The sequence below is a fragment of the Contarinia nasturtii genome, unplaced genomic scaffold (assembly GCF_009176525.2).
Source record: "Contarinia nasturtii isolate CC-2019 unplaced genomic scaffold, AAFC_CNas_1.1 Cnas_scaffold_864, whole genome shotgun sequence".
Classification (NCBI taxonomy): Eukaryota; Metazoa; Arthropoda; class Insecta; order Diptera; family Cecidomyiidae; genus Contarinia; species Contarinia nasturtii.
In genome coordinates, this window is record NW_022198211.1 from 471,265 (window position 1) to 487,522 (window position 16,258).

A 16,258-nucleotide genomic window follows, 5' to 3' on the forward strand; every position below is an offset into this window, starting at 1 on the left:
CCACTTTCAATTGACAATAGAGACATTTTGGATTTAGAAAATAGCTACCCCGGGCAAAATTGAATGGTTGAGAATAATAATGAAACATAATTTTTGTTCAAACTGAAGTGTCCCTTCGGAATATTTCCAATAAAAGTGTCCCAAGTTTGTATATAGTTTGCCATATAAACTTGGGACACTTTTATTGGAAATATTTCGAAGGGACACTTCAGTTTGAACAAAAATTAAGTTTCATTATTATTCTCAAGCATTCAATTATGAGGACCCCAAAAAAATGAAGTCGATTTTTTGAAAAAAAAATTCAGGTACACTTCGAAACAAAATGTTGTACACTTACCTACACTTCCTCTACACTTAATTGAAAAAATAAATTTTGAAAAAAAATTATGTAGCAAAATTATGACTACACAGCCAATTTATTGACGAGTTTAATGCCAAATGAATTTTTTTATGATTCTATCGAGAAACATGTTTACGAGACGTACTTGAATATATAATAGAACATTTTTTGTTTTTATACATTTATATTTTAAGTTCGAAATAATTGAAATAAAAACTCTGTGTTTTCCTCCGAAGAGAAGAAGAAATTTGTTTTAATCATGCATGATACTCCAATTGATTTTAATAAATAAAATCGAACAACATGGAACTGAATTTACAAACCTATCCCCAGTCTATATATTTTGGATGGATATTCATTCGAGATATTTCAGAATATAAACCATAACAATCACTTTTATTGTTTTCGCGTTAAATATCCCGATATGCAAACCGTCTGCTAATTAAGAATAAGAAAATAGATCGATTGTTAACCCACTGAAAAGAAATACTTTTTATGCGATTCCACAACTTCAAGTTGTGAATCGGTGACAATAAGAGGATAATATCGACATGACTTGATGTGTTGCATCGAAATAAATACCGAAAACAATAAACGAATGCAAAAATTGGAAATTTGCAAGCGAAAGAAAGTGGCCAATGTGTCTCTCGATTGGTTGTCAAATGTTAGCATTGCTCTCGTGAATTTGTTGCGAATCAATTGGTGATTTTTGGCTCACAGGTATAGTTTACAAACCAAAAAATATACACCAACAACCCCCACATTCACAGACCTGTACTTCAATTGTCGAACAAGAGGTGAACGAAAACCGTTCGAAACAATGCACATAAGGAAAGCCATTTCTGAAGAAAAAATTGAAACAAAATCGCTTGAAATATAACATACAGAAACAGGCTGTGTGTTTTGTATGGTTTCAGCAGGCACAGCTATTTCTAGCGCGATAGCCATGCTGTGCCTAAGTTTAAGATATTTGACGCAATACATACCACATTGAAATCGATTTACGAGATTGAAAAAAATTGGACAAATGAACGAAAATTTCTAAATAGTTACTCTTTATTAGTTGTATTATTTTCATTATTGTATTACTTTAATGACAATTCTCTGGCCGAAACGAAAGTAGAAACTATTTTAAAATTGTATAAGTTTATATTTTGGCTCAATATGAGCTACAACAAAAGAAGTATGACATTTGTCACATATTCTACGTATCATAGATTCTTAATACATTAAATACTTCTAAAAAAATTGTTTTAAAATGTAGAAATTGGATGGCACAAATTATTATCTTTGTTAGACGAATACTCTATTTCATTAAACAAATAAAGCAACTATGTTGCATCTTAAGTAGCTGGACGTCTTTTTTAACAATACAATTTTACTCGTTAATTCATTTAAATCACGATTAGATTAGTTATCTCGCTATGTTTTTTTATGGATAATAAACATTTTGTGAACTCGTTGTAGTTTTGACAAAATCAGACTTTTTCAATTATTTTTTTCTGTTGCTAAAATTTGTCATCATCAATGCTGCGTATTGGCCGCAAATTATTTAGTCCATGTGAATTGCGCTTTATTGTTGCCGTGTCAACTTCAACAAAAGATTTTGATAACACTTTTGGCATGTTATGACCACTCACGTTATTTGATTTTGTTAATGTGCCATTTGACAATAGTTTTACGTGCGATCCATTTGTACCAATGAACGATGACTGACGCTTCACCTTTGGTCTATCTTCTCTTGTCGGTAAACTTGAATATTGGTTTGGAAATGAATCAAAACATGGCGATCCGATATTTTTTATTTCTCGTGGTGAACCATAACGTCTTTTCATATACACATAGATGAAACAGTTTGAACACGAGAGCAACACTATTAAAAAGATTAACAAATACGACGATGGTCCAGCTGTCGATATTTCTGTGAATAAATTTTAACGATTAAAACAAAATAAATTTCCAAATGATATTATATTTTCAATACCATTTGTTAAATAATTATCGCATGATCGAATTTCGCGATCGTTTCCATGGCATATATTTGAATCTGTATGTGATGATAGACACGTTCTCGTTCGCATACTTTCGCCGTCCTCATTACATTGACTCCAATCACTCCAACATGACCAGTTGTCTAAAATAAAAATGAAGAATTGGATATAAGATTGGCACATAGGTCATCTACACATGTATCATTTGCGTACCTTCAGGTATCCAGGGTCCAAGCTTTTGTAGCTTTAAGCATGGTTGTGTATTACATGCTCTCGTCATTTTCGTAGATCCTTCACAGATATTTCGCTCACATGTTCTCGTACGGAATTGTTGTCCCCCACCACAGTGGGCAGAGCAGTTACTCCACACAGACCATTCACTGAAACCCAAATTACCATTTTCATCGCTAACACGATGACAAAATCCACCCGAGCAAATTCGGCTTTCTTCTTTTGCTTTGAAAACTTTTGCATCGGTTCCATTCAATTTGCACATAAAACGGAAACGCTTCTCAAGGTATTCGCCATTGATATTGGTATAGTTAGCCATCGGTTGTTGTAACCAAGGTGTCCATGGTCCAAGCTTTTGTACTTCTAAACATGGCTGTGTATTACACATCTCATATTCAACACCACAACTACAAAAAGTGTATTGAATGGTATAGTGCAACAATATTTTCAAGTTAGTTAGAAATATTTACCCTGTACAGTCAAGGCCGCCGTTTTCTGGGGAGGGATCATCACAAATTCTTCGGCGCAAACGATATCCACCTCCGCAGGGCGTTGAACATTCGGACCACTTTCCGAATGGACCCCAACCACCGTCAACAACAATCGCTTGCTTTTTCGGCTCTGGGCAAGGCGGGAGATTAGAGCAATACATTTCACCTAGAATGTAAAGTTTATATTCATTAAAATCACTAGTTTTGTGTTTGATTTTCAGTTTTTACTTCTGTCCGATCCGACGCAAGTTCGTCCACCAAACGCCGGAGCCGGATTACCGCAAAATCTCCGCCGACTTTTTACTGCAATTCCACACGTTTGACTGCACGGACCTACAGTTTGACAAAAAGCGATATTCTACGTATTAGTATTTTATAAAACTGTACAACATTCGGTGAAAGTGCTATAGTCAAACTCTTTAAAAGTGGCATGGCGCTTTCACTCAATGTTGAACGATTGACTGGAAAATTATAAAATATTTATAATATAAAAAAAATTACCCCACGGCCCAAATTCGGTCCACCTTCCGTGCACTGTACAATTGGTCACACTAATTGTTGCCCCTTTAAATAAAAAAAGAAGATTTCCCCGAGTTAATTTTCAACTCCAATGTATGGATTTGTGGATTCTGGCAAATGGTTTTGATTTACCTTTACATTCTTTTCCGCCATTTTTTGGCGATGGATTATCACAAGTTCTTGTGCGACACAAACAATTGTCAATGTTGCTGGATTCGTGTCGATTATCATCGCTGTGATGATTGCACAACTTCCATTCACTCCAAGAAGAAAATCCACCGTCAATTGGTATTTTAGTTGTGACGGGACATTCATTGGCTTGTTGGACCCAGAAACGTTTCGACGTTTCTCCATTTGGGGGAGTTGTACACTCTTCTTTCAAATCATTCCAACCTAAAATTTATGAGAGTTTAACACATCGTGTGTTTAGTATAGGAAAAAGAGAAACTTTTGACGGGCAAATTTTTACCGCAATATGGATCCATCGCAATTATGCAATTCGTTTTCGAATGTCGACTACAATGCTGTGCTGGAATTCGGAGAACTGATTTTTTAGTTCCAACGTACAATGATTCGGTGTGCTTTAAAAATTGCATGGTCAATATGGTCGAATCTTCTTGAATTACTGGTTGCCAAATTTCGATGAGACATGTTTCCTTGGTACGCGGTAATATCGATAGTTTTTTTATCAAATTTTCCTCTGTGGCCACATACATGATTTGTACTCTATTGTAAAGTTTTGTTGCAATTGCGTCCAAAGCGATATGAGTAAAACGTTCTTGTTCAGATGTGTACAATGGTTGAGTTGTAATTGGCTGAATGGCATCATTCATCAATTGGAAGCGATGTGACCCCATCAAAAGATCATGACGTATTGACGGAACTGAACTAAATTTGCACTCAAATTGATTACGGAACTCCCAGTCTTTCCGTTCCCACGTGGATAAAGTGGTTTCTTGGTGCTTAAATGGACCACTGAATGCCAAATTTATAGCCGATAAATTGAACGCACAAATTGCGGAACCGTGGATACTGTTTCTGTTGTGAGGAAGAGCATATTTTACATTAATATACGTATATCACACTTTGGCATAAAGACTTTTTCTTACTGTGGTGTGGTGAATGTAGCATATAAAATATTTTCATCCGTTAAATATTCAATTCCTTGAACTTCGTTAAAATAAAATGGATATTCACCGGGCAGAGAACAATTTAATCGTGCCTTTGCAAATGATGTCCAATTATCTCTACTACCTCGCTGTCCACCTGGATCGGATTTGCAAACACGTGCAATACGTGAATAAATAATCTAAATATGCAAAATTGACAAAGAAATAGTGAATCAAAACAATATTATCCGTCACAAGATTGTTTGTACCTTTCCACAGTTGATGTATTCGACGGCTACTTCACGAAACACAAAATAGACAAAATCTCCAGCTTCAAAACTGCCAACAAAATTTGGAGCATTCAGCCATTTTGAATTGTATTGATCGGTACGGATGATCTTATTGTCCTCTCTCTTCTGTTTGATCAAAAATTAAAGCAACATTTTGTAGTAATGAAAATAAAAGTGTGAAGTGTGAATAGGCATAGTCCAGTTTTCATACTTTTGACACATCCGCTCGCAAAATGGCTGGATCGGTGCCAGAAAAATCGGTAGAAGAACCAATAAACAGACTGCCATTTTCTGTCATCAACGTAGTTATATTGGCATGTGGATTAAATGGACATTTCGCCACTCCTTTGTCAAGTTTCGTGATGTTCAAATTGTCCATCTGAAATTCAAATCAATAAACACAAACTAGTTGATCTTGGCAACCCAAATAAATGAACAATAGATACTCACTTGGCGCCAAGAGCACTGTGGACTAAAAGCATGTGTTCCACAAGCGTACAATTGATTACCATAACTTTGTAATACCATTATGTAATTGTGGCAATCATCATCACTAGCACCTTTCGTTTTACACATTTCAATAATTGAGTCACTTGCTTCCCAAACGCGGCTCTCATACAATTCCAGTGAGAATGACAGACGAAATAAAGCATCGCTAGAATTAAGAAAGTTGTATGAAGGAATATATTTTTTTAAATATTAAAAAATGAAAATCAAGAGATTAAAGAGGTAAGTAGGCGAGAAAAAATTCCACATCTTGTCTATAAAAATATTCAAATGTATAAGTTAACTTGGTCTATGATTATTTTCCATCATATGTGCCTTTGACGCTATCATTTTCAACAACTTATTAATCAGTTGAACCAGACTTGAAACTCAAAACAAGCGTGTTTATAAAGAAAGTAAAATCGAATTGACTTGAAACTGAAGTTTAGTGAATGTTTTCATTTTCACAAGGACAAGAGTTCATTGTTTTTCCGTGCTTATGCTTTCTGTTCTTCCAATTATTATAAATGTTGCTATTATTTTTTAAAAAAATTGAGTATTATTGGGTGCAATAAAGAGGCATATTTGTTTGAACGGGATAGAATTTTTCTCAATAAAAATAGATGGCAATGCGTTCACCATATGTGCACCGCCATATCATCGTAACGCGCACTTACGCCCACATCGGCAACGAAGTTGTGTTGTGCTACATTTATGTAGGCTGTGGGCCCATGGAACTTATTCAACCGGTTTGCATGTCGATCCTCACTCAATTCATTTTCTGATGTCAGTGCACGTATCGCTTTTTACATTTCGCTTGAATTTGATCGCAAGTTGAATGTAATGGAAGATTTGCAATATTTTCTTTGGTATACTCATCGTGTTACCAATGCGCTCTCTCTCTCTCTCTCTCTCTCTCTCTCTCTCTCTATTCATAAGATTTTCATTGTAAGCAAAGCTGCTTCCGACAACAACAAAAAATCATTAGATATAATAAATCTCTTCTCTTTATTCGATTGTAGAATAATTGAAAAATGACTGATTGAAAAACAAAAGGGTTTCGATTCGAAAGTAGAAGACTGGAGAATAAATCTCAGAAAAGCTAACTTTAATTCGGGTGAAATTTGATCAAGAAGAGCCTATTCATTGTGTCAATTTATGAAAAGATTGTAGAATTTTCCGAAAACAAAATGTGTTCAAGTTATTTAATTTAAAATTAACTTACCGAGCTCCAACCACCAATTGATTATGCGAAACGTCAAACAGAAATCGTGAAAAAGATGAAAATTTCTCATCTTCGAAGCGGTCAGATGTTTGGTGCAAGTCTAAAATTTGAAAAAATATAACATAATATATAAATATTGTTTTATGTCCAATATTAAAAAGTGTGGAAAATGATTTAGTATGAAGTAAATGTTATCATTGGCGCCACATATTTCGTATATATCTAATTAAAATAGATTGACAGTGTACGATGATAAAAAAAATTTAACACCTGCAAAACAAAACTAGCCTAAAACCAGAACAACCTCCGCAATTAAAAGCAACTCATGTCTCCATTCCAATGCATAATAGCTGCATAAACTGAGAAAATGCAATGCTGTTTACAATTTCTTAGCAGTTTAGGAAAAAACCAGTGTCTTACCTAGGTGATCTGGCGATGTTAATTCAAATATTTCAAAAAAAAAGATAATTATAGACTGTCTGCTGACCCAAAATTACATTCAGTTACCGTAATCGATACATGCATTTTTAAGGAGCCATTGAAAGTTAAATTGTTGCCAATCAAATTTCAACTTCAGAAATATTAAAATATTTGTCAAGATATATTATTTTTTTCTTTCTTGGAGCATATTTTTTGTTCACAACGAGTTCACACAAATGTGCTAACACATGCTTATCCTTAACAGAATAACAACTTCACTTAGCGGGGTAAGACAAAAGATAAGATTGATATAAATTGCGCCCTTTAAAAATTTAATTGTTTTCATCAACTGATAATTTGTGTATTAAAATGAAATGTATTTAGAATTCCTGAGAAAGATTTTATGGCCACAAACAAGAAAAAAAACTCGGTATGTATCATTTCATTAATCAACATTAACGGTTCAAAGTCAACACAAAAACATATTACTATCTAAGCTGATTGCATGTGATTGAATACAAATTATCTTTTGATGTGGACATAAAAAATTAATGCATTCTATCTTCCAGTCTTTCAATAAACCAAATGTGCTCGTAGTGACCTTCGTAAAATTTTTGTTAAAATTAATGCAAAATATAGTAAATCTATTTAGAATTACCTTGTTGCATTAAAACTTGTTCAAAACTAGAATATTATTTATCAATTTGTACAGAGTGGTCATTGGCATTATCTTCTGAACGAAAGAAAACGACCGAAGTTGAAAATAAAGTGTCGCTAAACCTTTTACTTGATTAACTTCTTTCTTAAGATGGGTGTGTACCAATACAAGCCATTTGTATCGTTTGTATCGATCAATGACTTTATGCTTAGGGTTAGTTATCGTTTCGATGAATGTTTCGCTGGTGTTCTGTACAAATCAAATTATTTTTATGCTTCTAAGCACTCAACATATTTATAGACTTGCAGTGAATTTCTAAGATTTTTTTGCCGCATATAATTGTTATAAAGTTAGCTGCATGGAATTTAATCAATCCATCCATTGTATACACGTATGAAAGATGTTTTTGGTTTCTTCTTCTCTCATGCGTTACATTCCGAAATAAGGATGTAGTGAGATGTTTCATACAGTTTTTGCTCTTGTTGCTTCGTCAATTTTTGCACGATATAACGTTTCACAAATCTGGTTTTTTCAATTCTTCTCCTCCTCTCACTTCGCATTTTCTCATGTAAGCTCCATACCATATTTACACCATGACATTGTCCATAAAGAAGCCACACACATACATCGATGTATGATTATATTAAATCTATCAATATTTCTCTTTAAACAAAACCAAATGTTTTCCTTAATATTCAATAAAATCGAACGAAATTCACCATCAATCTTTAGAAAAATCTATCTATAAAACTCACCTTGGAATGAAATGAAACGGAAATCTTTTTCGTCTACATTTACTGCTATGGCGCCAATTTGTAGCATTGATGATACAAGTAAGAACTGTATAATCCCTTCATTGCTTTGGCATTTTAATCGAACCATGATTACGATCTGTTAATAAATGAAATGCGGAAAAGAGCATGATATTAAGATTACAGAACAAATTTAACAATTTTCAGAAAAAAGTCTAACATTAAGTCAATATCATATTTGAACGGAAGCCATGAAATGATTAGACATTTGAGTTTAATTGCAATTGTACAAGTCGAGGACAATGAACTCAGACTATTCTGTACATTGAGTATTGAACGTGATTTTTTTCGTAAGGTATACTTCAATACCAGTACCATAAAATTCAAAATAGAGAAATGAAAAAGGTTCGAAATTGATTTTACCATATTGGAATAGGGCACGCACTCAAAACAAGAATAAAATCAATTTGTTTGCACAAGTGTTTATATGCTACTGGTCATTTTGTCATTCAAATTCGGTAGCTGTTCCCGCCAATCAAAATTAAATCACAGTTTCAATTTCCTTTCATGACTTTAATTCGAAATTTTGAAGAAAATGGATAATTCTTGCAAGTGCGATAAATACATAATTTTAGGTGAAAGCAAGTCATCTGAAATTGATTCAAACAACACAAATCGGTTTGAACTCAAAATAAATCAATCAGTGAAAATACATCAGGGAAAGTACTGCGATTTTGATTTTATTATAAATTTTATATAAGTATTTAAATAAATTTTGGCCGATCGATCGGTAAATGTTACAAATTTGGTATTAAAACAACCAATTCGGTATAATAATTGGACGAAGATGGTGATGAAAATCATCATGAAAATCAATGAAATGACAATGGCTCAATCGAATTCAGAAAACAAGGTCTATAAATGTTCACTTTTATTTAATTAATTTTAATGAACTGTATCCATTCTTCGTATCCTTGAAGGATAAGAACGATCAAGTTGTTTGGTTGTAGCTACGAAGTTACAATTGTTCATATTGCGGCGCACATTGCACATACCAACACCTAATACCCCAATAAACCGATTATTCACTTCAAATCATACAACTAAAATACTCGACATATTTTGTAACTTTAAAATACATCTAGATATTACGACGTTACCACAATTGATGTTAATTGTCGCAGATAAATATCAGCAAACATGTTCTCATTTAAAAAAAATAAAGATGTAGAATGAATCAATTTTTTTTTCATGAAGGGAGTGGCAGTACCATAAATATATCTTCTGCAAAGATATACTCGTAACTTGACGAATATTCGCCTAATTTCTATGTATTTAAATGATTATAAAAATCAGTCCATCCAAAATTTATTTAAAGTAATTTCCATACAGTGATAGACAAACAGACATGTTGATAGTTTTCACTAAGCCCGTATTTGGCTATTGTTATTTTAAAGGCTGCTTTGTTGAGATATCATAACATGTGGTCAGCTTTATTGGAATTTTAACTGTTTATTTATTGTATTTAAAACATACTTTTGTTTGAAAAACCTCAAACAATAATTTTTTTCCATCTTCCATTATAAGAGTGTCTTTTCAAAATATGTTCAATAAGAGATCTTTTTATTGGGCCCTTGTCGTAGACTTTCTTGCGTCAATTTAATTTTCATTAAATTTAATAGTAAACAACGTTTATATAGCACTTGATAACAGAAATCGATTCGGCCATATCTTATTGAGCTCAATAACACAAATCTTCACATAGTGACCATATTGATACGCTATGTGAATCATATCTTTTGATTCGCAAGATAATTTCAAATGTTTATTTATTGTTTTGCATTTGGTTGCGCAGTGCAAGTTACACACTCACTACACTGCAAACTAAGTCATTTTCAATATTTGATTTTTTTTCGCTTTGATTTGCATAGTTTGGATCTCAAGAGATCTCACCTCTTGATATTTTGTACAGTAATTTTCATAAGAGAAGGAGCATAAGACTCTGCTGCACATATAATATAAGTAAATATGACAAAAGGTATGACTATGTTTTGAGTCATCCACTTGACAAAAGTGAGTATATACTGAATTATATTGGATTTTTTTATATTAATTTACTTGCGTACTAGGGTGACCCCTTGTTTTTATTATTTAATTTTAACGTTAAGATAGGTCTTGTAAATTTATTAAATTGATTGGCTATAAAATTAAATTATATGTTATCATTAAAAGATAACATGTTATTCTTTTTCTTTTTTTTTCTTTTTTTACACTCTTGACGACCATTTGCCAAATACTCACCGAGAACTATCGAAGAAGTTCAAGATGAAAAAAATTCTTCCAAATCCCAAACAGCTCAACTTCACTTTAAAATTTTATTTTCGAAACCGAAACTAATCACAATTAAATGTTCACCATAAAAACAACCTTACTAAGCATTTTTCATATATATTGCGCAAAGAAGCAACAACATCAACAAATTACTATAATAGTTTTCACAAATTTTATTTATTTATTTAATGTTCAAATCACTGTCCGCAGGTGTTTCACTTGATCACTATTTTCAAATGCAGATTATGAATAAATATTCAATTCTGTGAATGGAAACAATCGACTTAAGAGGATAAGTGATTGAAATTCAGCAAATAAATGCACGATAGAATGACTTTGTGTTCCAACAACGTTGAAAAGTAGCGTACTGCTTGCTACATAATACTGAAGTCTGCAAATAAATGTAGCAAGCAGTTAGTTGCTTGCATCGTATCTTATACGAAAGTAAACAAGTATGTCATCGAAACAAAGATCCACGAATGGTAAGCGAAACCTATAACATATAGTATATGATACCGGCACAATAAGGCAGAAATTCAACATAAACATGAGTAGAGACTTTACAAAGAAAGAAACGGTTGTGGGCTTGTATTTGTATTTATGTATGTATTTACCCAAACAACATGTGTATGTGTATGTGATGAGAAATGTGCACGGACGTGATCACGCGATATTTTAACGCTTGATCACGATCGAAAATATGATTTTGTATGTAACTTACACTGTCGCACAAAAGACTGGGATCGACATTATAAAGACTGAACCAGTAAAGTTATGTCAGCCGGATGATTTTCGGCCAGTTCAGGCTAAGCTTTGAAAAAAATTGTATTAATATATCAAAGGAATAATGTTCTCTTCTTATATGTTTCACTGGAAAAAGTTGAGTCTGAATGTTCACTTGAAATTCATGAACAGCACAATGAGCTTTGAGCAATTGAATAGATTCTCCATATATCACGAAATATGCAATATAATGTTTTATAGCTAAAAAATAAATAAACGTTACTATGTCATGGACATAGAATGTTTATTCCTATGACGTGTAATGATTTTTGGAAATACACTTACATACATACTTTTCTACAAAGAAAACATTGATTTGTTTTTCTTTGGTCTGCGTTCCTATGAAATAATAAACTTCATGTAGTATCCAATTACATCTATAAGCATTAAAAATCACGTATCCTTTACGTAAGCATATTTGCGATTTTGATCTGTACGACAAGTACGACTGTGATTTATTTTCAGTGAATTTTGTTCACTTAACAAAAAAAACTTTATTAAATGAAAGTTACATTGTAGTCATAATTAATGATACATTATTATCATTCATGGAATTTTTTTTTTTGAAAAAAATGAAATAGTTTAAAACGGTCTGAATATGGGGCAATTATTGTCGAGATGCGTGTCCATAGTTCCCTTTGGCATTTCTTCTTGACAAAGAATGCACTTCACTTTATTTTCCTCGACAGTATAAATTGCGTAAATATTTGCTCCAAAGAAATGCTCTCGGAACTTCATTTGTGGTGGACAATAGCATGCTACGCCGCACTTTTTAACACACTTGAATTCACGGCTATTGCCTTTCAATTTTTTCGACAAAACTCGTATTTCTGGAGTGACTTTTAAACCTTCCATTCGAGCCTTCTTTGTCGACATCTTGCGATCATTGGCAACTGATTCCAAAATACGTTCAACGTCCGATTCGTCCACATTTTTCTGTTTGCTGTTGTTGTTATTGATTGCGAGATTGGTTCCAAAACAGCGGTTAAGATAGGTAGTTGCAGCTTCAAGTAAATAAATGTTCAAATTGTCGCTGATTTCTTCCTCGGCCCTTAGGGTTAAGTATAAATCAAGCATTTCGTACTGTATGGGAAAAAACACTTTTATTCCATTTGCAAATGTAACGTGTATAATTGCGCAACTTACCAAAACGGCTTCCATGAATTGCTTTCTTGTACGGTTTTTGAACCAAAACTCGCTGCACCGAATGAAAGTTTGTCGTGTCGTCAAAGTATATTGCCGATAGGTGACCAAAGCACGTGATTTCAATGACACCATTCCAATTTTGTTCCATCCAAATTGCAGTTGAACACATTTTGATCAATTGCATTGAACACCGATGTCAAAATTGCGTCTACACCAACGTAGATTTTGGACTTTGGGTAAAAAATGATGTGCAGCTAGAATGCCCGATATTTCAGCGGTGGCACCGGATTGCTATGTGAATTTGTATTATTTTAATAAGACGATTAAATTAATCAAAAGTTAGTTCAGTTATTATTACTCTATTTTCGTCCATAGATATATTGTTGAGTCCAGCGAGTATGGAAGAAGAAACGACTTCGAATTCTAAGGTTTGCCTTTGCATTGTTCTCGGAACTATAGCAAATTGTGTTAGTGGGGTTACTGCGATATGATGAAATACTGTTAACGGTCTGCCGATTCGATTGCTACTAATTGTTCAATGTACAAAATTGGTAAAAATGTTGCATGCATAAATAGTTTGTAACTGTGCCGCTAGATGGTCAAATTTTAGTACAATAATAGATACATATATCTTTTGTAAGGAATTGAACTTATACCAACTAAGATTTTGTTGTTATTATCATAAAACCACATGAGGATATTTACTGAGCAACCATTTTTTGGAAAGTAAATATTGTAAGTAATTGTTTGGTTCCATTTATACAATTTTTCCATAGTTATTAGGACATATTTTTTTAATGAACTTCCACATTTACCGTTTTCTAAATCAATTGCATTCAATCAGTGCCTTAAATCCTTTGCTGATAACTCAACCAAAAATAGGCCGAGGCTATTTTTCGATATGTATCTAATTTTAAGTTAATATTTCCGTTTATTTATAAAGAAAAATGTACCTGAAGTCTAACTAGGGCTTAATCCGTCTGCAAGATTTTGAAATTTATGTAATACCCCTCGTAATTTGAATTAAAGTGGTGAAAAAAAAATTTCCAATAAAAGAGAGTACGCATTTTCTCTAGACATTTCCAAATAGTTTTACTGAATATTTGTATGTATAGATTGATGGATTAATGTGCGGAATAGCAAGTATTATATTCAATAAGTAAGATGTTATTCACATGGGTGAACTTGAAAATCTCAAAAAGAAAATTATTTTGATAGACGATAGGTTCATATGGATTTAGGGATTACTTTTCAAACGTCAAAATCGATTCCAACTTTTCTACAACGAATTCAAATTGTTCACTTTATTTTTACGTTTCAATTTATTTTGTACATATGTTAAACACTACATAATTATAAAATTATTTAATTATTTCTGTGAATCTAACAAATCTTTCGCTTCGTTAATTTTGGCAGCCAAGTATGGTGAACCACCACGATCGGGATGATTACTCAGCATAATTTTTTTATGGGCATCTTTAATCTGTGGAAGTTCAAAATATTCATTATCAACAGGTTTGTGGCAACTCAATTTAATCTAATAAGATATTAGATGCTGTCAACATACTTTGTTTTTTGGTGCCGTCGGACTGACTCCTAGTATGAGAGCTGCTTCTCTTTTGTTCATTTTTGCATCAAACCCTCCACGATAATACTTTGATGTTGCAAGTGATTCCGCTGATGGGAACGATTTCATGGCTTCGGAGAATTTCTGTGTCATTTGTGGTGCCCTTCTCATTAAATACCGCCCAGTTAAACCAACGGCAGCCAATGAGAGACCTGCCAATATTGCGCTCGACTATAAATTAAAATTTATTGTTTGATTGAATAAGTTTTTTCAAAGAAAGAAAAATTGTAGTCAATAATAAATTAATTTTACCATTTTCCTTTGTTACCGAAGTTCAATAATAGGAATATTAGAACGCAAAATGTGAAACTTTGTTATTGATGGTGCAATGTGTTTAGAGGAACTTTTTTCACATTGAAATGTCAAAACAGTTGACATCTATGCTTTTCATATGACTATCGGTTAAAACGTTCAAATTCTTCAAATTTTCTCCATCAAATAATTTTCATTTATTTACTAATTAAAAAATAAAATGTGATCTGAAAATTAACCATATTTTTGTGCATGTATCGTATTAATTGATATAATGGAAATGTTACTGACTAAAAATTGTCCAACCCTGCGTCCGAATTCGCTTCAACGTGACAGATAAAGTAGTGACGTTTTTACTGTTTCCTATGGCTTATAGGCTTTATAAAATTTCTTTATGACATCTTTCTTTTCAGTGTTGATCAATCACGATGGCTGTCGGAAAAAATAAGGGTCTCTCTAAAGGTGGAAAGAAAGGTTCGAAAAAGAAGGTTATCGATCCTTTTTCACGTAAAGATTGGTATGATATCAAAGCACCAAATATGTTTTCCCAACGTCAAGTTGGAAAAACATTGGTTAATCGTACACAAGGTACGAAAATCGCATCAGAAGGTTTGAAGCACCGCGTGTTTGAAGTGTCACTCGCCGACTTGCAAAACGAAAACGATGCAGAACGTTCATTCCGTAAATTTCGTTTAATTTGCGAAGATGTCCAGGGCAGTCATTGTTTGACCAATTTCCATGGAATGAATTTGACAACCGATAAATTACGGTAAGTTCAGTGGAACTGTTGTCAGCAATGTTTACTATACACTGTATACATCAACAATAACAACAACAACAACTGAATCAATAACATCAAAACTCCATACAAAACATACCAAACCATCAACGCTATTATTAAATTTTTTTTTCGATTTTGATTTACAGTTCGATGGTCAAGAAATGGCAAACATTAATTGAAGCACATATTGATGTAAAAACTACCGATGGATATTTACTGCGTGTATTCTGCATTGGTTTCACATCCAAGGATTCGATGTCGCAACGTAAAACATTTTACGCACAACACTCGCAAGTTCGCGCCATCCGTAAGAAGATGAGCGACATCATTACTCGGGATGTGACCAGCTCCGATTTGAAAGAAGTCGTCAATAAATTGATACCAGATTCTATTGCAAAAGACATTGAAAAAGCATGTCATGGCATTTATCCATTACACGACGTGCATATTCGCAAAGTGAGTACAAATAATGAAATAGGGTGTGCATTTATTTCACTAAACTGCGAATTTTTATTTGTTTTTTATTCAAATAGGTTAAAGTGTTGAAAAAACCTCGTTTCGATCTGTCAAAATTGTTGGAATTGCATGGTGATGGAAGTGGCGGCAAATCAGCTGAAGGTGTTACCAATGCTGAAGGTGTTGTCGTTGAACGTCCAGCCGGCTATGAGCCTCCAATTCAAGAATCAGTTTAAAGCATTCGACAATTTTCCACTCTGAAGATGCGAGACATATTCTGTATTGACACTTTTATTGGAAATATTAAACAAATAACTTGAATGAACAAAAATCTTCTATTGTGTTTTCATAAACTGTTTTGGTCACCCTA

At 33.2% G+C, this 16,258-nt stretch overlaps 4 protein-coding genes across 4 annotated transcripts; 1 reads left to right on the top strand and 3 right to left on the bottom strand.

The window, feature by feature from the left end:
- Window positions 1-1,448: 1,448 nt before the first annotated feature.
- On the bottom strand, window positions 1,449-11,220 carry LOC116342415 (semaphorin-5A). The gene is made up of 15 exons (XM_031770020.1): window positions 10,814-11,220; window positions 8,516-8,651; window positions 6,683-6,782; window positions 5,422-5,626; window positions 5,183-5,350; window positions 4,951-5,097; window positions 4,682-4,881; window positions 4,042-4,610; window positions 3,705-3,965; window positions 3,555-3,617; window positions 3,282-3,386; window positions 3,033-3,219; window positions 2,545-2,969; window positions 2,325-2,474; window positions 1,449-2,261 (listed from the first exon to the last, which is right to left on the bottom strand). Exons 2-15 carry the CDS (start codon window positions 8,640-8,642, stop codon window positions 1,849-1,851), a joined length of 3,120 nt encoding a protein of 1,039 aa, XP_031625880.1. The 5' UTR covers window positions 8,643-8,651; window positions 10,814-11,220; the 3' UTR covers window positions 1,449-1,848.
- Window positions 11,221-12,177: 957 nt separating this feature from the next.
- Window positions 12,178-13,284, bottom strand: LOC116342417. The gene is made up of 3 exons (XM_031770022.1): window positions 13,131-13,284; window positions 12,773-13,063; window positions 12,178-12,709 (listed from the first exon to the last, which is right to left on the bottom strand). The coding sequence occupies exons 2-3, from the start codon at window positions 12,902-12,904 to the stop codon at window positions 12,209-12,211; spliced, it is 633 nt and encodes a 210-aa protein (XP_031625882.1). The 5' UTR covers window positions 12,905-13,063; window positions 13,131-13,284; the 3' UTR covers window positions 12,178-12,208.
- Window positions 13,285-14,075: 791 nt separating this feature from the next.
- Window positions 14,076-14,822, bottom strand: LOC116342418 (mitochondrial import inner membrane translocase subunit TIM14). The gene is made up of 3 exons (XM_031770024.1): window positions 14,652-14,822; window positions 14,340-14,570; window positions 14,076-14,255 (listed from the first exon to the last, which is right to left on the bottom strand). Exons 1-3 carry the CDS (start codon window positions 14,652-14,654, stop codon window positions 14,142-14,144), a joined length of 348 nt encoding a protein of 115 aa, XP_031625884.1. The 5' UTR covers window positions 14,655-14,822; the 3' UTR covers window positions 14,076-14,141.
- Window positions 14,823-15,044: 222 nt separating this feature from the next.
- LOC116342354 (40S ribosomal protein S3a) lies at window positions 15,045-16,221 on the top strand. The gene is made up of 3 exons (XM_031769922.1): window positions 15,045-15,420; window positions 15,579-15,888; window positions 15,966-16,221. The coding sequence occupies exons 1-3, from the start codon at window positions 15,080-15,082 to the stop codon at window positions 16,122-16,124; spliced, it is 810 nt and encodes a 269-aa protein (XP_031625782.1). The 5' UTR covers window positions 15,045-15,079; the 3' UTR covers window positions 16,125-16,221.
- Window positions 16,222-16,258: the final 37 nt, after the last annotated feature.